This window comes from Heliconius melpomene, chromosome 5 (assembly GCF_056956725.1).
Source record: "Heliconius melpomene rosina isolate 202511_hmr_F chromosome 5, ASM5695672v1, whole genome shotgun sequence".
NCBI lineage: Eukaryota > Metazoa > Arthropoda > Insecta > Lepidoptera > Nymphalidae > Heliconius > Heliconius melpomene.
In genome coordinates this window covers 2,748,869-2,772,338 of record NC_140393.1, presented here as the reverse complement: position 1 = coordinate 2,772,338, position 23,470 = coordinate 2,748,869, and the positions used below count along the sequence as shown (strand labels likewise).

General features: G+C 31.5%; 4 protein-coding genes across 4 annotated transcripts; 1 reads left to right on the top strand and 3 right to left on the bottom strand.

Annotated features, from left to right (window-relative positions):
* Window positions 1-354: 354 nt before the first annotated feature.
* On the bottom strand, window positions 355-7,244 carry Reps (RALBP1 associated Eps domain containing). The gene is made up of 5 exons (XM_085185735.1): window positions 6,895-7,244; window positions 6,401-6,811; window positions 5,413-5,569; window positions 4,292-4,448; window positions 355-3,316 (listed from the first exon to the last, which is right to left on the bottom strand). Exons 1-5 carry the CDS (start codon window positions 7,042-7,044, stop codon window positions 2,065-2,067), a joined length of 2,127 nt encoding a protein of 708 aa, XP_085041861.1. The 5' UTR covers window positions 7,045-7,244; the 3' UTR covers window positions 355-2,064.
* Window positions 7,245-8,446: 1,202 nt separating this feature from the next.
* Window positions 8,447-10,436, bottom strand: LOC146538890 (glyceraldehyde-3-phosphate dehydrogenase 2-like). The gene is made up of 2 exons (XM_085185731.1): window positions 10,278-10,436; window positions 8,447-9,670 (listed from the first exon to the last, which is right to left on the bottom strand). The coding sequence occupies exon 2, from the start codon at window positions 9,663-9,665 to the stop codon at window positions 8,667-8,669; it is 999 nt and encodes a 332-aa protein (XP_085041857.1). The 5' UTR covers window positions 9,666-9,670; window positions 10,278-10,436; the 3' UTR covers window positions 8,447-8,666.
* A 275-nt stretch (window positions 10,437-10,711) lies between these two features.
* LOC146538889 (uncharacterized) lies at window positions 10,712-16,997 on the top strand. The gene is made up of 7 exons (XM_085185734.1): window positions 10,712-10,884; window positions 11,322-11,445; window positions 11,513-11,628; window positions 12,530-12,632; window positions 13,468-13,628; window positions 13,964-14,124; window positions 14,392-16,997. The coding sequence occupies exons 1-7, from the start codon at window positions 10,804-10,806 to the stop codon at window positions 15,890-15,892; spliced, it is 2,247 nt and encodes a 748-aa protein (XP_085041860.1). The 5' UTR covers window positions 10,712-10,803; the 3' UTR covers window positions 15,893-16,997.
* Window positions 15,901-23,050, bottom strand: LOC146538888 (PI-PLC X domain-containing protein 3). The gene is made up of 7 exons (XM_085185733.1): window positions 22,852-23,050; window positions 21,102-21,212; window positions 20,569-20,731; window positions 19,421-19,550; window positions 18,132-18,290; window positions 17,386-17,582; window positions 15,901-16,992 (listed from the first exon to the last, which is right to left on the bottom strand). The coding sequence occupies exons 1-7, from the start codon at window positions 22,880-22,882 to the stop codon at window positions 16,797-16,799; spliced, it is 987 nt and encodes a 328-aa protein (XP_085041859.1). The 5' UTR covers window positions 22,883-23,050; the 3' UTR covers window positions 15,901-16,796.
* Window positions 23,051-23,470: the final 420 nt, after the last annotated feature.

Genomic DNA, 23,470 nt, shown 5'->3' with positions numbered 1-23,470 from the left:
TTATTTCTAATAGTTCTTATGAACTATCAACAAGTGCCAATAATTTGTTGAGAAAAGATTACCTAACTCAAAAAAAATTTTTTAGCTTCACCTTATATACTGTACATAGCAGGGAGAGAGGGAGTCAATACACTCCTTTCCCATTAAAACACTTCCGTTACCTATTTTCAGCCGAAAATCTCTTATGTGAACACTGTTTATCATTCAATAGTTCATATCTTTTTGATTTGTCGATATATCGATTTTTAGATAATAAAGATAAAAAGCAGATTACACATCGTAGATCGACTATTATACTATATTTTTGATAAATGCAATAAAAATTATGTAATTATTTGCAATAAAATACCAAAATTTTCATAATTATTTTATTGTACATAGTTACTACAACAATATGCATACTTTTAACATAAATAGGTAAATATAATGGTGAACTTTATTAGTTTTACAAAAATTGGACCGAAATACAGATTTGTGAGGTCAGAAGCTTACAATAGATACAGAAATACGCAATGGGATAAAAAATAATATTTACAAGGGCTTTCCTTCAAAAGAATAATATTCTTAAAGTACGACTAAAATAAAAGATAAATACTTTTACAATAATCTTATATTATACAAGTTGTTTCACACTTTGTTTGCTATTCTAATGTTTTTTTTTAATTTTAATTTTACATCTTTACTGAATCAACATCAGCTTATCATTTAGCAATTGAAATTTTCACATAAATATTTTCATTTAAGAATATTTTGAATGGCAATGAGGAAAACATTACCTATCTACATACAAATCCCATGTAAACCACATCTCAAAATCTTAAGTCTTTCCATCTTTACATTTACAGAAGCTAATTCTAACGATAATATTATACAACATTCACATAATTTTAGTTAAGATTTTTTTTATTTCATCATATTTTTCATATATTTTTTACAATAAAGCGTAAAAATAAAATTAGGAATGCAATTTAAGCAATACTAGCGCCATTTTCTTTTCAAATATATAAAAATAACTACTTACATTTACATATGCCAAAGCGATTTTTTAAATATATAAATACATAAATGTTGTAAACTTTTATGTGCTTTGTAGAAATCATTTTCGAAAAATGTGTTATTTAGTAAGATTATCTCTCATTTATATTCTTATTTGAAAAAAACATCATTGGATATGAAAGAATACAAAAATAGAAAAAAAAAAAATCTCTTTGAAATAATCTAAGGAAGTTCACTGAACACTAAAAATTTCAGCAAAACCAGGCAGGCAGCTAAGAAAGTCTAGTCAGTAAAAATTTTGAGGTAGTTTTTATTGAACCAATTCATAATAATATGTTGTTTCATATACATATAACATTTTCAAAGATTTTTGACAACATTACATTTCCGCCCAGTTTCCTACAATACCAGATAGTAATCGCTTCATTTTTCCATTTTTTTTTCAATTTCAGAACAAAGATAAAAAATAATAAACTATATTAGACAAGTCTACAGCCTCTTAATAACTGATAGCGTTTTAGATTAAATCCATTCATAACATTTATTATTCAAAGAAAGTGTGAATATATATTCATTCTTATCTAATATTTTAATTACAACTTAAATTCAAAATTTTAAAACGTAACAATCGACTCAATTTCTTTAACATTTAATATATGAAATTGCATTACAATTTTATTAGTTAGGGCCAGAGACCTTTAAGCCGTTTTTGAGTACAGCAAGAGAATAAAAAAACATTGACATACTCAAATAAAATTAAATAAATAAATAAATAAATATAAACAGTATCAATACTTTGAGATTACATAAAAAAATATTACAAAACATAAAATATATTGGGGAAACGAATTACACGAAATGGAATAACATGGAATATAGTTAAGGTGATATTTGGAGCTGCCAACATACAAGACAAAACTTATAACAGCAACACTTCATTCAACCTTACTACTACATAATATATTAAAAAAAATTAAAAAAAGAAACTATAATTTGATATTTCAAAATTCATCAACCAATTTGGAATCGCACGTCGCGGAGCGCAGACGACACTGACAGCTGACTAGACTAGGGTGTGGAGTGCGCGTCGAGGCGCACGCGCAGGCCCTCGCGCTCGCGCTGCACATCCGCCAACTCGGCGCAGAGCGCGCGGCACACCCGGTGTAGCACCGCGTTCTGCTCCTGCAGGGCCTTCACGTCGGGGTCCGTCTCGCACGAGGACTCCCTCGACGGCTTACGATACACCTCGAAGGCGCCGTGCATTTTGGGCGCGTCTTCTCTGTTGTAGCCGAAACCCTCGCCCTCGTACTCTCGCGGGGCGAACGCGTCCGGCGGAAAGGCCGGCTCCCCCTCGCTCCTTTGGTTGACTAGTCGGCGGGTAGGTGGGGAAGTAGCTGGCGACATACGTGGAGGAGGTTGGGGCGGAGGCGCTGGAGCCCCTTTAAACCTATTCAAGTCCAAGGAGCTAGACCGCGTGTGGTTCCTCAGTGGGCGCGGCGGAGGCGGCGGAGGTGGGTCTTTTTTGGGTGCGTATTGTAAAGACTGGGGGCCCTCTTCCGCGTGGACGGAGGACTCTCGCGCAGGGGGAGGGGGGAGGACCCCCACATTTTTTACAGGTTTCTTGGGCTGAGGTCGTTGGATTGATTTTATTTCTGAATTGCCGTTGGGGGGCTGTTCGGGAGGCTGTGAGTTTAGTCTTTTCGGGCTAGCAAGTTCGAAGGCGTGGGCGAAATCATCACGGCGGGGAGAGGTACTCGAGCGTAGATCCCCTTCGTGTGGCATCGTGTTTGCGTCGGGAGTCACCCTAAGAGCCACAGGATGAAATATTTTAGGATCTCGCTCCAATGCCGATTTATGGAAATCAAAGTTGACAGGCTTAGGACCCGGACTGGATACACTAGATGTCGGGGAATCGACAAACTTGGTCCATTCTTTATTATTGACCTGGGGCTCCGGTTTGGGCGGAGAGAGCGAAGGCTGCCGCTCTTCTGTTTTTTTGGCAGGTTTACTCTCGTAGGGATCAATATTTTCTGCTTTTGAGGCGAAATTGAAGTCGGCCGAAGTCCCAGAACTGAACATATCCGAGCCAAGGTCTACGAGGTCAGTCGTAATCGCTTGTTGAGAGAAATGCGAATCGACTTTGGGCACGAGGCAGGCGGGCAACACTTCGGGCACTGGAATATTGTTTCTCCTCAAAACTATCAAGTGCATCGCTATACTGAATTCCTCTAGAGTAAGCATTCCATCTTTAGTGATGTCAGATAGCTGCCAAATTTTTCTTAGATCTGGCACCGATAGACGCGACTTTTCGAAGAATAACCTGAAAAAATAAATTGACATTTAAAACTATATAGGAAAAAAAAAATCTTTACACCGCCGACATTTCACTCATAGCAAAGAAACGCAATTTGTTTTGTCACCAGAACGAGGAAAATAAAAATCATTCATTCGCCCGAACGGGACTGGAACCCACAATTGTCGCGTTTACAGACAGCACTGTGCCGCCGCGTCATCGCGCTTATCAGTCATTAATAAAGGACTTGACCCCCAAGTAATTTGTTTTTTTATTTTTATGCATCTTTAATATGTACAAGCGTTATTTACTTATTTGAACACTATCCTAAATAGATTAGGCACATTTCCCAATAGGAAACGTGAGGTCACAGACAACAATGACTGTAATATAATATAACTTGAAATTTAAACGTAACATAGATTGTTTAGCAGTCATGTATTTACATAACATTTAATTTGTGTTGTGTAGTTATAAAAAAGTAATAAATTATTATTATTATAAATATTTAGTTGAGTTTTATTTTTCTTACTTGATTATCAGTCAAACCATTTAATTTATTCAAATATTTATATAGTGACGACATTATAATACAATAGCGACGAAAAAAAAAGTTTTTTTCATACTTATTTATGTAAGTATATTTAGACGTTTTAGATGAATTATATATTTCTTTACTAATTCGTCGCTTTATAAGAGTTTTAAGTAACTAAATTATAAAACAATCTACATTATATATCCAAAATGCCACAGTATAAATATTAAAAAAAATATTTTATATATCTATACTTCTCCTGTTTGCACGGTCTCACTCTAATCCCACGAAGTAATTCTGACAGTACAGTACGTAATGCCTTATTATATATAGATTTATAAATTGAATTTCCAACATATAAACATTTTTTCAAGTTCAACCAATAGTTCCTGAGATTATCGCGCCCAACCAAACACTCTTAAAATCTCAATATTAGTATAGGTACATTAACATAAATTATAACAAACCTAGCAGTTTGTCCCGATAGTAACCCGCGTTCAGGACGCAATTGTGCAAATTGGGTCGCATAATATCGCGCTTGGACTTCACTTATTTCAAAGACATCGCCGTCACCCTCCCCCTCTTCCTCGGACGAATGACGATCTGAAGATTCTTCTTCTGTACCTGGAAATTAAGTACATAAGTATAATAATATATTTTGAAGCTTTACATATCGAGCATATGGCAGCTGTTCTCCACGCATCGCCCAATTTTCGAGACATTGTACAGCGCGATTATCCAAACAATCGATTAACCGAAGTACCATGCTACTTTGCATACCATGCGCGTTTTTACCCAGTCTAACAACCCACGTTTATGCATTTCCCGATTTGTTGTATTTATATTAGTTTGTAGACTTGTTACTTATACTCAGGTGTGATAGTTCATAGAAAACGCGTGATAAATAAATTAACAATAAACTAAATTTACTGCGTAAAAGTAATATCTCATAGAAAATACCTAAACAATAGTAAACCAAAATATGAAATTTTTCACATTAATTTAGCATGTTTTGTCACAGGATAACTCTATATTCACTATCTAGTACAATGGGTTATATTGGAATGACTATCGTCATATATGGCCTCCCTCAATAAATGGACTATCCAATGTAATTTTTTTTTCAAATCACACCAGTAAGATGGCAGTCGTTGCGTAAGGGCACAAGCGTGCGACTGTAAACGTGACAGGTTGTAGGTTCAGTTCTATCATAGGAACATATTGAATTCAACTCTCGTTACTTCTTTGGGTTGAATCACAACTTCTCTGGGTTGAATCACAACTTGTTACCCATGACTCGCCTTAATAATAATGGATTAATTATTTGTATAAGTTACATCATCATATTCCTGGAGTCATATAAATAGAATATTTCTTATTTTTCAATATAAGACATCACATATGAAATATATAATAATACAATAAAGAAATTCGCAATAAAACTTTATGAAATAAATATGTAATCAATTATATAGAAACATTAAAGAATATAATAAATAATGATATAAAATAAGTTTTACAAAATTAAATTTGCTGTTGTTATTAATGTATGTAATATCTAGTATACTTAAATTATTTAAATTTTTACCTAATAGTCTAGTATGTTCTTCAGCAGTATTGGTAGGCCATACACCGCGGCCGGTAACACTATGTTCCCATACAGGATGTACACGTTCTGCCACACTGTTGGTAGGTGTTGGACTCTCACTTGCAGTACTCCATGGCGATCCAGCTTTAGCCCTTCGCTTCATGTAAATAATACATATTCTAAAGTGAAATAAAGGCATTGCGGCATAGTGTCGTGACATCTGTCTATAAAAGTAACGGTTGTGGATTCGATTTCCACTAGAGGCAAAGAATTATTTTAATTTAATTACTCTAGTAGTAAGACAAGTGCAGCATTTAGTTCTGCTATATATCACACTGTGTGAGAATTGCATGGGGAATTGAGTGACTAAAAACTTAACAGGTTAAGTATGCCTAAAGTTATAAAAAAAGTTGAGTGTTCTTTTGAAAACATTGCTGAAATTCAGAAATGTGTAGATAGGAAATTTTACCTAATAATTTCCATAAAATTGACTTTTTTGTATGAATTCTTATTATGTTTATATAGAAATAAAAGTATTGATGTCATATTTTAACATTTATTTATGTATGTTGCTTTAGAAATACATCCCAGGTAATTAATAAATTTTATTATTGTTAATTGCTGAGAGTGTAATGGAAAAATGTATGTCTTATTAAAATTGATCCACATGGACATCATTATAATAAAAAAAATGTCTTGTGTGATCTATTTATTAATATGAAAATTATATTAATTGTATAAGTAAGTTAGTAATATAAAATTGTATTTAAATTTAATAAATGGTGACATTGAGTTCTTATCACATCCCAACATAATGAGTATTCTTTACAGATAACTGATAACACTGATGACTTAAATTAAACTCAGGTAACTAAATATAAAAGAAATGTGAAATATCAATGACATGTAATGTCCCTAATATGAAAGTTAAATACAATGCATCTACTATAGTTTACAAAAAAATTGCATAATAAATATAGTTACTTACACCACATGATCCTGATCTTTGTGATGCTGTCTCTGACTCCATTTCGGAGTCTGTGCTGAGTGCTTCTGTAGCATCATGAGATAAAACTTGAGGTACATCACTATCAGATAGGTTTGATGACAATCTTATAGGCTCATAAGCTCCAAGGTTACCCCCAAAATTTCTTTCTCGCTTTGAAATATGTTGCTCTTTAGGAGAATTTGATAACTGAATCAAATCTGCATTAGCATCAGAATTAAGTGCCCAAGTAAACCTTGGAAGAGGCAGGTCTAAAGGTGTTGGCAAAAGTTCAGGCTTCAGAGACATATTACTTTGATGGGCAGCTATTAATTTTAGAGCCGAATAAAACTGTTTCCTATTCATATGATTAAGTGATGCACATGTATTAGGCGCCACACTTATATCCATAATCTGTAATATAAAATCATACTCCATATTATAAAATTACAAGTCCTGTATACAAAAAATATATGTGCAATATTTACAATGATTACCTGTCGTAATACATCATTTGGTATGTTGGATGACCTAAACAGTTCTGTAGCTTTTAATATCGGTATTTTCCCATTGGATTCCTCGTCGCAACATAAAAATAAATCGCCGAAATATCTCATTTCGGTCTCTGTCAAATTGAGATCCTCCATTATAATAATACACACAACTATTTTCCTATAAACACTATCGCAGTTTGTAATAAACTTTACGAAAAGCACTCATAACCACTATCTGTTAATATAAACCATATTCATTAATAAATAGACAAATTTAAAAGTTTAACATCACAAAATTTACACGAAGCAAACGAATATGTCATTGACAGCTGCCTGATATGCTCGTAGCCATTAAATGACATAGATTGTAAATAAATATATTTTAGACATTAAATAAAATGGTATATAACAGTGAATATTTTATAATAATTACTAATCATTATTTAATTTAAACTATTTTTCAAGTAGGACATCAGCAATCAGTATCGAATCATTTTTAGTAACAATTAAGCATAACTAAGTTATGTATGTACTCTATATTTCTCATGAATTAAAATGCTTAAGTTTTTTGCTCAATAACTATTATAAAAAATTGTATTAAGCTGTAAGCTTTAGTAGTGTTTTAGTATTGAACTAGTATTTTATGTTCCTTGCTATTGCAGATTCCATAAATAAATCATAAAAGATAACACACTTACTTACCTAGTCACTTGTCATGTTTGTTATTATAATAATTAACAAATACGGTACCACATAGCAATTATTATTTATAAAAAAATTATGTATAATAAAATATAAATAAAAAATAAAAAAAATATTATACTTACATTAAATAAAGTAAAATCTAGCTCGATTGAGTAGTAGCTTAACTCCTGGTTCTCTTGTATATTATTGGACATACTTACTTGAAGACTGCAAAAACTAGGTTACTCATAGAATATTTAAAATAGGAACTCGTATACTATCACTATACAAATAAAAATATTTATGATATTAAATATTTCATATGGACAAATGTTAAAAAGTATATACCATACTTTTTTTATATCACACTAAAAAACTAATTTTAATCATTTTCATCTTCAGTATACTATTTGTTTTTAGTCTCACACAATTTCTAGTTAAGTACCCACATAGAATGGAGCACGAAATGCTGCAGTACCACGCTGCAGTGACAACCTTGAAGTGGTTGATGTGTCTATAGTGTAGTAGCCCATGGTCAGAGTCCAAATTCTTTTTATGTCACATTCCTCCCTCATTCACACGTCAAGCCCCTCACTTTAATTAATTAGTATTTTCCCTAACTTAATGTGAAATGATCTTTCTTGTTGTTGTGAAATCTTTTCTTTTATATCTATAGGCCTGAAATATAAGGCCCATATTGTTTTTCTTATCTGATCACAATTAGATTACTAATTTCAGTACTTAAAATACGATAGATAGAATTTAGTCAGTTTAGAGAATTAACAGTGTTAATTCTCTTAACTAATGCAAACACTAAAACAATTAAACAAATGTTAATATCTAGAAACACTTGGAAAATAAAAGACAGATGGAATTATAGAACAGATTTATTGTTCGCAGTGATTTTTATTTTTAAATTATTTTAATTCTTGTATACAGTTACTGATTAAACAGATAACACAAGCACATCACTACTGTCGAAGTAGTTTAATAATTTAGAATAATACACAGCTACACTTAAAACTTAATAGTTAAATAAGCATTGGTAATCTCAACATTACAATCATCTATGTTTCGTTAAAATCAACAATTTAATCCTTGCTCTGGATGTACTTAATGAGATCGATGACACGGCTGGAGTATCCATATTCATTGTCATACCAGCTGATCAGTTTTACAAAGTTGTCATTTAGAGAGATACCAGCAGCAGCATCAAAGATGGATGAGTGAGAGTCCCCAATGAAATCAGTTGATACAACTTGGTCTTCAGTGTATCCAAGAATGCCCTTCAATGGTCCATTTGCAGCTTCCTTAACCTTTTGTTTGATTGCTTCATAGCTGGCAGGTTTGCCAAGGCGTACTGTAAGGTCAACAACTGACACATTGGCAACAGGCACACGGAAAGCCATACCAGTCAGTTTTCCATTTAGGGCAGGAATAACCTTGCCTACAGCCTTGGCTGCACCAGTTGAAGCTGGAATGATATTTTGTTGGGCACCACGGCCGTCACGCCACAGCTTTCCAGAGGGTCCATCAACAGTTTTTTGGGTAGCAGTTGTAGCATGGACTGTTGTCATAAGACCTTCTACAATCTCAAAGTTGTCATGGATGACCTTGGCAAGAGGAGCCAAGCAGTTAGTTGTGCAAGAAGCGTTAGAAATAACTTTGAAAGATGGGTCGTATGATTCTTGGTTGACACCAACCACGAACATGGGTGCGTCAGCACTGGGAGCAGAAATGATAACTTTCTTGGCACCACCATCCAAATGAGCAGATGCTTTGTCAATGGTTGTGAAAACACCAGTAGATTCTACAACATATTCAGCTCCAGCCTTGCCCCAGGGAATGGCTTTGGGGTCCCTCTCGGAGAAGACGGCGATTTTATTTCCATTCACAATGAGATTGCCGTCGGCAGCTTCGACAGATCCCTTAAAGCGGCCGTGGGTGGAGTCGTATTTGAAGAGGTATACCATGTAATCCAAGCCAATGAAAGGGTCATTAATAGCCACAACTTGAGCTCCTTTCTCGATAGATGCACGGAGCACCAAACGACCAATACGGCCGAATCCGTTGATTCCAATCTTCGACATATTTACTGCAACAAAAAAAAATATTCATAAATATTTTCGTCTTTTAACATAATACATATATCTTAACAAGAAGCAGTATCTCAATGAAATTAGAAAATTTTGTAAATTATTGAAAGTGTTATATTATATAGAATCGGTATAGTTTACGTTAATTATATAGTTATGTTTTCCTTCTTAACACTTTAATTATGTACAATCCTGACAAGATTATCGGCGAAAATCTTTTATTTGATTTACGATAGCAGAGATGATATTTATAGACTACTTTAATTGTAGTCCGCCCCTATAGATTTATACCGGTATAGAAAGGTCAAATTAAGGTCACACAATTTTACACGACAAGTAGGCAAAAGTTTTTGGTATTCTACATACAAGTGTATATCTAGATAAAAAGAAACGTAATTCTTTGCTGAATTTGTTATAAAAAGTGTTTAGTATATTTTAAAGTAACATAGATTATCATGGCACTCAGTTTGTGCACGTCTACTGAAATCATGATGTAATGACGAAAAACTATTATAATTATAAAGTTTACGGCACGCTATTGATAAATTGATTAAATAATAACAAAATAATAGGTATAGATATAATTGTAAACGTAATAATACATACCGGATAAATTAAATTGGTTCTCAAAATTACACGACACGTCCACTCACTGTAAGATGGAGAATAGAAATGTCAACTGAAGGACGACCAACAAAACTACAAGTTTTAGCTACGTTGAATATAGAGTATAAAAGTTACATATTAATTACTAATTAGTACAGTATGTACTTATAAAAACGTGAAAATATTAATAATAATATTAAATTAAGTAATAAAATAGCAATATTGACCAAATCTTAAAGTGAATAATTGCAAATTTCTTTTATTATTGTTTGAACGACTAACTAGAGTTTTCGATAAAAAAATTATTAAAACTGCACTTCATAGTGGTTCAAAAGAAAAATTTGCGTTTGTTACATTCGATTTTATCTTGTACCGTGTGTCTAAATTCAATCAATTTAATTTAATGTAATAATTATATAACCTGTGGTTAAATGACAATTGTGCGGGCAATTTGAAATGTTATTAGAGTAGTTTACAATTTTTTTTTAACATACGCCTTTTTAAATAAACTATTTGTAAATTTAAAATGATTAAAGTTGGTATAAATGGTTTCGGACGAATTGGCAGAGTCATATTTAGAACTTGCATAGAAGAAAGTAATTTAGAGGTGTTGCGTTCTTTATTACAATTAATGTTTTCATGTATTTTATCTTCATCTAACAAACCTTAGAACTATGGTACAATAGATGATACAGTGGAAATTTAGCAAATATTAAATAATATTGTAGAATTTATAGTCATAAAATATTATTTCTTTATTATTTAAGTAATGTTGTTACTTAGATATGTAAAGAAAGTAAATTTAAATGAATATTTTAGTTTTTATATTTATCCACTTTTAATTGGGACTTTTAAAATATTACTAATTATATTTTGAGCATTCACATTACTTAATAAATATGTATCTATTACTACAAACAGAATAATAGTCATTCTGTTGGTACTTTTTATGCTTTGTAATCTAATTAATGATCAAAACGCATTATGCAGTAACATTTAATCTCCATGAAAACAATTAACATTTTAATTTTTCACGCTTATAAGGTTACAGCAATAAACGATCCAGCAGTTGATATCGATTATATATGCTATCTCATTAAATTTGATTCTACTCATGGAAAATTTAAAGGTCAGGTAACATCTACAGGAAATGGGATAATTGTAAATGGTAATACCATACTTATATTATATAAATTGATTTTTCTAATAAATAAATAACGTAATAAATAATGTAGGTAAAACAATAAAAGTTTTTCACGAAAAGATTCCATCGAATATACCCTGGAAATCAGCTGAAGTAGAATATGTTATAGAAGCTTCTGGAATGTTTACAAACTACGAAAAGGCTTTGGTACGCAAATGTTTTATTTTATATTCAAGGTTTAACTATGGTTATTAAATGCGAAGATTTTGTTTAGATTAATATTTATTTTTACCTCTCGTTAACGTAATAATAAAAATTCAGGTAAAACTTTTCTATACAAGTTCATTTACATTATTGTCGATTTCCTGAATTATTCATAAATAATAATTACAGTTGAAGAAATATTTAAGTATTTTATGGTTCACAATATATTTATTCTGATAAGCAATGGATAAGCTGTTATCGTTACCATATTACATTTTATTTTCCTTATAGTAATGCTCATAATATCGTCATAACATTGATATGAATTTACAGCAAATTCATTTATCATAAATCTAATAGGAAAATGTTTAAATAAATGTAACAATAAATAACATTTAAATTATAATAAAAATCAACATTGCGGCCAGTCGTGGCGCAGGTGTTGTCTCCAGAATTCGGTGGAAAATGGGTAAAGGAGTGTTGAGTCAATATAAGGAGCTATATTTATTTAGCCGAGGCCGTTGCAGCGTACGGACACAAAAGAGTGACTGTAACGCGACGGTTGTGAGTTCAATCCCCACTCAAGGAGTGAATTATTATTTATTAATATTTTCATTTTTTCGTTCTTGCACTATGGCCCGGCGTTGAGCTTCGCCACTCAACTCGCAATGCCTCGAAAAAATCGGCGGAAAGTGGGAAACGGAGTATTTTAACACTAGGTTCCCTCAGCCTCCACTGATGTATGCAGGATACACTGTATCCTCCATACAGCAGAGGAGTGTATCCGATAAAGAATGAAACTGATTTTTAAAAGTCGATAAAGATCTATCCATTGAATTTATAGACTTACATTAGGAAAGTATTAATCAAAAAGTGTTTGATTTCATATTTTAATAATTTTCAGGGTCACTTGGCAAGTGAAACCGTAAAACGAGTGATAGTAACTGCCCCTAGTGTAGATATACCAATGCTAATACTAGGGGTCAACGAACATGATATTCATATAGGTTATTATATTTTTTTTTCTTATACCTATAAAGTAAAATGTTTACTAAGCATATAAACCTACCTTATTTTTTATTTTTCCTATTTTGACAAACAAAAGTGAGGAAATGAAATTAAATAAAAATATTTTCTCAGATTGTAAGGAATAAGTATATGGACCCGAAATCGTTTGGTTCGGCTGTGATAAGTCTGTATGCTGTACACAGCATACATCTGATAAATATCTTAGGTACTAAAATTAGGTAGGTACATGTATAAGTTCACGAATTCTCGATCTTATAATTATCGATGTCTCTCGTAAATATAAGAATTTCAAAAATATTTACGTTCAGATTGCGCTACAGGTTAACGGATATAGGGTCAGGAAAATATATGTATTTTATTTCATCAACTTTACTGTAACGTCATATTTGTAACATCATCATGGCCCAGGTCTGATGGTTTTTGATAATTTGGGTTAAAAGTCAAGTTGTTTTAAGTATCTTATATACATTAGTAAAAGAGGGCGTGGCGTGATACAGATAAATGAATTAATAATATGTAAAGAAACTATAGACAGTATATTTATTTAAAATTTTAATATTATTTCTTTCTTGTATTTTTAAGAGATTTTTATAAGCAAGTATGTACGTACACTTACTAAAATATAGGTACAGAGATTCGGCTGCCTTAAAACTTTGGTAGATTTTTTTGCCTATTGACTGCACAAATACCAAATACAAGAGGTGATAAATTGACTTTGTAATTTGAAGATACTTAAAAAAAATCTTTTTAATTGATATTAATTGGATTACCACGTGTGTTATGTATAATATATATACATACGTACATTTTCAGATGACAAAATAATCTCTTGTACTTCAAGCACGTTGTATTGTTTAGCGCCAATTATAAAGATTTTAGAACAAAATTACAGTGTGTCAGAAGGATTTATTACCAGTATACATGCAATGACACCATCTTTAAAACCTTTAGATGGTTTATGTTTACGTGGAAAGGTATTTATCACTTCAGATATTTTTAAAATGAATTATCACCGAGCAGGAACATTCGAACCTATAACTTTAGGTATTATCATTCAATATTAACACCTGAAAATTATATTGTTTATAATACGTTACTATATAGGTATTTATTTGATATTATTAATTAAGTATATATTTTGTAAAACATTCTTTAACCTGCAATTATTATAGATAAAGGTACTTACTAGCCATTTTATAAGTGTTGCAGATTAGCCTCATATATATTTCACAGAAAATATTTAAAAGATTTGAATATATGAAAGCATTCTCGTTATTTAAAAAACTAAATCGTTATTATATTACTCCAGCATTGGCGTGACCATAGAAGTATACATCAAAACATAATACCAGCGGCCACTGGCGCTTGTAAGGCGCTTAGTAAAATTATTCCACAAGTTAAAGACAAAATGAACGGAATAGCTTTCAGAGTTCCAATCGTCAATGTTTCAGTACTTGATATAACTATACGGTGAGCATATAAACTTATTATTACCATCTTGACCTCATAGTCTACTAGTTAGGAAATGTCTGCGCGAAAGCCATGGCTTGAAATCCTGGAGGAATATATATATATTTTTTAATTTTTTGAATGTAGATGTTTCTTCCGATCAGCAGGATTTTGTGCTACTTTGAACGTTTGTAGTTATTGTGTTATTGTAAATATAAATATAATTGAATAATAAAAACGCAATTTTTTTGTAATATTTCTAGAATGCTTAATTTTTTTTGTCTTTAGGCTTAAAAAAAGTGTATCAATTGAAGATATATTCAAAATTATTCGTATAGAAAGTCAAACGTCAATGAAAAATATACTTAAGTTATGTACCGATGAAGCTGTTTCTTCTGATTTCCTTGGCGATGAACATTCATGTATTTTGGACGTTAAGTCTAGCTTACAGTTGACACCAAATTTTTTTAAGCTCATATGTTGGTATGAAAACGAGTATTCTTACGCCTGTCGTGTCGTTGATTCTATTAAGTATTCTGAAAAGTCTTTCCACGTCCACGTGATGTCTAGCATGAGTTCGACTTCACCATTGTCAAAAAGACTGTTTCTACAAAAATCTTCACCATATTGTAGAACTAATTGTTTTGAAAATACCAATTTAAAGTCAAAGCTGGCTAGCGTTCCAACTAAACTTAACAAGCCTATTATTTTACGTAATAAAAATTCCAATCCTGTAACTTGTGCAATGCAAAACAATACTTGTATATTAAAAAACTGGAATAACGAAGCAATAGTAGACTTGCCTTTAGTAAGAGATAACAAAAACACTCTGTTTCATAGCTGTGTCACTTTTGAGCAATATAATTTAAACCCATTAAATTACACTAAAAATCAAGAACGCCTACAAAAAGTGAAACAGGAAGTTTCGAAAATGATAGACATGACTGAAGTGTTACTAAAACAGGTAAATCTGAGTAGTACAAATGATATTGCTAATGAAAATGCGTCGACAAAAAAAGAGAATCCGAATGACCATGAAATATGTGACGGAGATTCAAAAAGTTCTACCAAAAGTCAAGTAACATTAGTTAATAATAATAATTCTATTGTACGACATGAAAATGCTGTTGCTGTGTTAGCTCCTTTAGTCGATGTTGGAAATCAATCAAAGGACAATATTTTTGCAAAAGATGATGAAATAAGCAATGAAATTGAGAATTGTACTTTAGAAGTAAAAATTGATAATAGTAACGAACCAATTACTTCAAACGTCATAAAAGTATCCGACGAGATTGAAAATTGTGAATCTAAAAACGACAATTCGAAATCAGTAGAACAAGAAATAAGTATTAATGGACCTAAAGAAGTAAAATCGGTAGAAGGGAATAAAAAGGAAATGAGAAAGAAATTTCTAGAAGGTATTATGAAGCTATCGGTTGAAAACACTTCAAATTCCACCACCAATACAACACATAAGGAATGTATGTATGAAAGTAGCAACAATATTTACGACAAATTAGACAGCACGAGTAATACTGACTCCGAAAACTCCTTTTTGATGAAAGAAAAAAAGTCACAAGTGTTGGATTTAAACGAATTAACAAATTCTGCAGAAGATTTGGCACGATTGGATAAAATATGCAGAATTATTGAAACATCTGATGAACTGTCAGACAAATTGTTTTCAGCATTAGATGGGAATCAAAGTATGAAAAAGGAGTGGTCATTCAAAGATTTGTGTGAAAGGTTAAAATTAGATGAGTTTTGTAACAATATTTGGACAAAGTAAAACATAGATTTTACAATAAAAATATATTTCAAAAATATAATAATATTTTTCATTTCAAGGCACTTTGTATTTTTACAATAAAGCATTAAAAAAATTTAGGCTAGCAAAAGTAATAAAAAATAATAAAATGCAGGTACAGTGGTTTAGATTAAGCGTGTTTTGCATACAAATCAGATTCTTTCCTCCATGAACATACAACTTAACCTATATATGCTATTTGGGTATAAACTACTGTATTTAATTAAATTTATTATCTTGTACAATATTACACTAAATATGCTACGATATGTTGAATGGAATTACAATATTTGTAAAATAAACATAATAAAAGTGTATATAATATATTTCTTTTAGCTTCATGCTGCATCTATCATATAACAAGGTACGCCAATGGAACCAAGTGTTAAGACATTCCGTTCCCGATTTCCCATTACGTTTGAAGTTACGAAACTGAATAACTTTTTTTCCAGAGCGAGGAAATGAAAATAATTCATTCCCCCAAATAGGAATCGAACCCACAAACGCCACGTTTTTACGCTCCACATTTAGACGCTGTCCCATTGAGCCATGACGGCCTCAAAATTAATGATACGAAATATACAGTACTATCCAAAAAACGCTTAAACTGAGAACATAACTTAATCTAAATTAAAGTCCCATGACCTTACCCGTAGCTCTATGATAAAAACTGATCTCATAATACTAACCTATTATTTAAAATAACAGCTTTTAAAATATATTATCATCAATTTCAAATAAAATCTGCGATTAAAACATTGACTGGTCCCAGACCTTCTCTATCTTATCTTCCTGGAGACAACTCCTGGAATTTAGGATATATATCTTTTCTGATCGATTAGCAAAACTGTCCTCTAAATACTAATTTATTAATTAAATTATAGGTCTATACTAACTTATAATTTAAATTAATAACAGTTTTCGAAAATATATTATCATCCATTTCAACAAAATCTGCAATTATAACGTTGACTGGTCCTAGACCATCTCTGTCTGGTCTTCCTGGAGAAAACTCTTGGAACTTAGGATATATTTCTTTTCTGACTGGTTTCGCACATTTATCTCGGAGGTTAGACACCCATCTGAAAATATAACATTTAAAGACTCTATAATTGATTACTACCAATTCACTTATTAATATACTTTTTATATTATGTATAAAACAAATGGTGTCGAGGCACAGCGCTGCGTTGAATTCCGCCACTCAACACGTAATGCCTCCACTCAACACGTACTGCCTCTCTGTCTTAACACTAGGTTCCCTCTGCCTACAGTACTGTTTGCGGAATACAGCGTGAAGCTGATTTGATTTTGATTTTATGCATAAACTCTAGAAGCAGTTTTGAAATTGTCTAGAGTTCAAATTAGATTTTTATAGGCGTTTTTCTAGTAGTCTGTAAAAGATAAGAGTTGGGGCTAAAAGAAGCAAGCTTAAGAATATAATTTATTTAATAATATTTGTCCAATAAGAATACCTGAATAAAATAAAAGCTGGTGTAGGTGTCAACACAGCTTGATGCACAAACCCTGTCCCAGGGTGTCTTTTTACGTTTCTAAGGAAATTTAACAGTCCACTAATGTTATCCTGGCGAGGCCACGGCGAGGGCATGGCTTGTGGCGGCCAGAAGTCACCTGTTGAATATACTGCTTGATGACGGTATATTACTATAATCTGGAATATTTTGTATGTGTTAGAATTAGGATATTATTTCTGATCACGCAAGGCATGAATAGAAATGATATGTTAAAATATATGCGATGCGAAATCTTTTTATAGATTGCTAAAAGACAGATAGACCGGGAGGTTTGTCTTGAACTTTTATCAAATAATTTCTAGGCAGGGCAAGGCAGTACTCGTAGAATCATTTCTAATTTGATGCCGGTGTCGAGACTTACACCTTACACTTGGTTATGTCTGAGAATGATAAGCAGTTTTTTTCTTTTGTGATGAATTTCTACTTTAACTAAAGGTAGTATAAGAATCTAGCAAGTCAGCCAAAATTCCATATCACATCTAGTATTTGTATAACAGAAAATCAAAAATAATTTCAATCTGTATATACTAGCCGGCCCCGGGCAACTTCGCCCGCTTGAACTATACAAATATTTATTAAATATATTTATGAAATTATTTTCAGTTTACGAGGTGAATTCTAATAAAATAATAGTAACATTTAACAAATATCAAATGACGTACTAATTAGCATTTATATCTATCTACCTGTCGACGTAATCTATAAAGTGAATTGAGTGTGATTCCATCTAAATCAGGTTGTCTCGGCACAAGCTGGGGGCCAAACAAGTTCAAGACATATCTCATGAGCCTTAGATGGTCCTCCTGAGTAAATCCATAGAAATGTTGGAAATCCAATACCACCACCTGGAATTAAAAATATACTTTCTTTTTTTAACAAATTTAAAGTTTATTCCACACTTAGAAAAAACAGTATTATGCTTTCTATTTATTACAACTGCTAGGCTGTCGTGGCATAGTGAGAGAGTGTCTGATGTATCTGGAGGTATTTCCACTCTTATATATATTTTTTTATTGGTAAAAATTCTGGGGTGGACACTAAAAACTCAACCCTCCATTCTTATACACATGTATAACAGGTGGATTTTTTTAATAAGTTATTAAATTCTCATTACATTATTAATAAAAATGTTGACAGAATGTGGAAATGTTATATATAATTAATAGTATTTTTTTTCCAATAAAGATTACTTTATTCAAGCCATTATTATCATTTGTGCCAGACTGATAATTAAAATATCTAAGCTCAATTTTTCTTACAAATCATCATTACACAATACTCATCAAGTTATTAATTTAGATTGCAAGACATCAAATAAGGTCATCATTTTATCAAAGTAGGTCAAATATGATTTTATTGTATTTAATTCTACAATCTTCTGACTTACTATTGTATGAGACCATAACAAGACATAGATAGAGACATTTTATATAGTTCAAATAATAGCACCCCCAACCATGTTGTTTCTAGACAGACTGCCCAAAACAAACATTAAAATATTACAATATCATTTACAAATAATATGTTTTCACATAAAAAAAATATTTAAAAACTAGTGGACCCGAACGCGGCTCCACCCGCTTGAACTATACGAATATTTATGAAATTATTTTCAATTTTCAATAGAGATGCTTGCTCGCTTAAGCTCATTTTGGGTGACGTTTTCTTAAAACAACAAACTTTGCAAGCCGTTGCTTAGCAACGACGGTTGTTATTAACATGGCGGAATAAATTGCATGTCAAATTAATAAATATTTTAATATATTGGTATATATCGAAAATATTACAAATATGAGAAAAAAAAGTATCCTATGTTCACCCCGAGACCCCCAAATATCTCTATATGAGTATTTTATCAAAATATTTAATTTTGCGGCTTTTTAGCGGTTTGGCCCTGATTGCGTAAAAGACAGACAGACAGACAGAGTTACTTTCGAATTTATAATATAGGTATGGATAATAAATCATCACTAACTTCATAAGGATGATCATCAATGAACTGTTTCACTTGCTGTAGTGGCTGATATATTTCACCTGCATAGACACCATGAGTGAAAAAGAAATCTTCTGTTCCTGTCTTTGTGGCCAGTCTTAAGTCAAAATATCTGAAAATAAAAGCAAAAAATATATATGTTGTTTTGCATGGAAAGTATTAGTATGTCTATAAACGTGTACAAATATTTTTATGAAATTAATTAACTTTAATATTTGTAAAGAAAAACAAGTAAGCTTTATTATTATTATAACATTTTCTTCCAGAATTTCATATAAATATAACAAATTATTTAATACAACATCAGTCCATATACCACTAATGATAAAAACTGTTTATGCCATAAAGAGCTTTATATCTATCTGTCTAATATAGGCAGAGAAAATAAAAAGATAGTATTAAGACATTTTCTTCTCCATTTTCCATTTACTACTACTATAATACTTTCTTTACAAAATGTATAAAAAACTTTTCCTAATTGCGGAGTTGCGAAGTTTCCTTAAAAATGTAAAAAAAATAATAATTTGTCTTCTAATTGTTTCTCTCTGGAAAAAAATAATTTAAAAAGCCACAGTTATAGTTAGACACTGCGACATGACATTAATTAAATATAAACAAGCTCTCTAGACTAGAGTACAATTACTTAAAAGAAAAAATCTTGATAGCCTCATTTAAATATCTGATCATGGCTTAACTGCTGATAAAATATTTTTTGACCTACTTTTTATAATATTATTTAATTTATATAACCTAAGTATATAACAGGAAACCTTTTACAGTACATTTGCATATAGTAGAAGACCTACTTCTAAAGAGATATAATGCAGATAAATATCTCTAGTTTAATAAAACATTTTGGCCTGTCTTGGACTATCATCAATTCATTTCTAGAATTCGCTTTGTAGGCAGCACTAGTAGAATTATTTCAAATTTGGTGTTGTGTCGAGAGAAGTAGATTTATAAAGACCTTAAAAACTTGGATTGCTTGGCTACACTATGGCTCCAGCACCTACATGGTGAGTACCTGGAATACTAAGTAATTTCTTGTCTGATACTTAATATACTGATAAATTTTAAAATTATTTTTCTATTAATGTAACATAATATATGAATAAGACTGGTGGAAGTACCTAATCCCAATAAGAAGTTGTTGTAAGGCATCAATGGCCTGTGTTATTGTCCACCTTAAGATCGTACCTTGAAACAGAGGGTACAGGTTCTTCAAAATGGGTTCAGCATCAGGAGCTAGACCGCTAGATCGTGTTATACCATATGTCATGGAATCATGGCTACCTAGAATGAAATAATATAATTTTACAAAACTTTACAGCTTGAAGCATAAATTTCTTTATTAATTTATTTCAGCTTTACTCTTTATGCTCACATAGCAGGGTAGGTAGAATAAACTTGTAATCTTAGTGTTAAGTCTCTTTTCTCATTAAGACACTTCCGTTTCTCATTGTTGGCGGAAATTAACGCTGCTCTTTGCCAGGGCTAGAGCGGAGGTGTTAAAATATTAAATATTACATTTTTTAAGTGAGAATAGAATGCACTAGCTCACTGGCTGACTAGCCTTATAAAAACTATGACTGACCTCATAATGATAAAGGTAAGTACTTAATCACTCAAATATTTGAGTTACTAAGAAAATGTTATAAATTACCTGGAATAGCAAGATATATAAGTGGAATGTTTCTTAATTGTTCAGGAAGATTTCTCATCCAATTCTGCAAATCCATTTTTTCTGCACTACCACTTTCACCCATATTTAGTCCTATAAAAATTTATTATAATATATCAAATGTTATACAAAGTTTACTCTAAAAAAAGAAACAACAAAGCGATGGTTCAAAGTACTCGTATATCTATGGAGTAAACTGAATCACGTCATTACATAAAAATAGCTCATACCTTGCGCTACAAAGCCCTTTGTTCTGTAATCTGTTTAAATTAATTTTGTAATATGATTTTTCATTTTTCCCGCCTAGCGTTAACAAGTAACAACTAAGTTTAGATTTATTATAAGCCAGTAATATTCAATAGAGTGTAACAATTTGGACGTTATTAAATGTTACTGTACCTTTCTAAATTGTCGGTTATTAATTATTAATAGAATACCATTGTGTTTATTTTTAGAGCCACATTTGACATTTAAAAATGAGTTTGACATTTCATAATTTAGTGTTGCATGATAAAAATTCTAAAGTAATAATAAACTTAAGCTTACAAAATACCTGGTATTTATGTTTCGGATATTTTTTTGCTATTTATTTTTTTATTATATTTATTGATTTTTATTTTATCAACAATATATAATATATATAAAGTAAAGGAACCTAAGTATATAATATAAAAGTTTAGATATACATCTAAGATTCTCAATATTTTTGAAGAATCATTTACTTCAAACTCTATAGTACACTAATCAACATATTTGATTACTGCATTTGATTTGTTTGTGACCAAAACTTTAAAATGGTAGAGGTATGTAGATCAGTAATAAATTAGACAAAACAAAGGAATAATAATATGATTTATGTAAGTCATTAAATATGGTTTTATTTGGGAGACAATTGATAGGATTGTTTTGCAGATTCGATAAGTCCAAATGGGGCTATACCTATGTTAGTCTATTGTTTTTGTCATAATTCTTTTTAATGTAGTACGAAATAAAAAAGAATGATACATCAGTAGATTCTTTCTATCTACACTGATTGATAACACATGAATCAATGTTAAACGACGTTAAATTACAGAACGAAATATATTAGTCAATAGTCATGTTTGTGATTTTGCGGTTTAGTTAGTTCCTGTACAAAAAAAATGCTTGGGTGTAATATATTTTAATGTTAAGAAAATATAAAGGGCATTTTGTAAGCTGCTTTGCCGCTGCTGCTGATTGAAAAAAAATAGTGTTTTTATAAACAATAAGATGTTATGATATAAGGGCACTGGGGTATTGTTAGGTAAGACATCTATATGCATATGAAACAATAACATTGTACCACAAGCCGATGAATATGTGTAGGGCTCAAATCGTAATCAAATCATATAGTAAAGTAGCGAAAGGGAACCTTGTGTTAATACACTCCGTTCCTCACTTTCCCCTTTTTTTTGTAGTATTGCGTGTGTGGCGAAACTCAATGCCGTGCTTTGCCTTGGCGTAAAGTAGGAATTCATGCCCAACGTAGGAATCGAACTTACAACCGTCGCGTTTACAGTGAGTTACGACAACGACAACGGTCTCTGCCGTTTGTTGCTAAATTGTATTTTTACATAAGTTTGGATACGAACATGCATATAGAAAATAATGATAACTATTTATCATTATTTTTTTTAAAAATACATTGTATCAACTTTTCAGCAAACCGAAGCACAATAAAGGTAGATAAAAAACGAAAACATATACATACCCAAAAGAAAAAAAAACAATCCAAAATGCATGTTATTAAACGAACACTTTGAAATGTCACTTATGGTTTTCAAAGTTCAAAGCATACTTAATTCTTAGTTTTAATTTTATTTTACGTTAAGTATTAATTATTTAGTTATATCCTAAGTCAGAAGCGAGTAAAGGCACGAGTATGTTACTTGAGAAACCAAGAATGAAGTGCGTGTGATTCATTAAGAACCATCTTGTAGGTTAATAAATGCAAAAAGTAATAGGTGTTATTGGTATAATCGCGATTGCTTTGTTTCGGAACTTTAATTCAACTGGTGTGTGCCATTTAACGCTGATGAGGTGAAAGGACTGCTAGGTTTTTTTTATGGTACTCCAGTTTTATGTTAACCTTGTTTTTTATTCCCAACAAAAGCTTTAAGACTGTCTATTGAATTATTTATAGTGTATGTTCACCTTTATAGACACCTACTACAACTTTGGGACTAAAATGTCTTTATTAGTTTTGAGCTTGAACATGTTTACCAAAACCGGTATATAAGTTTACATATGCGGCATATAATGTAGCTTAATAATTTTACGAATATATCTTTTAAAACTTTTGTGCTATTATTTTTGAGGTCTGTTGAGGT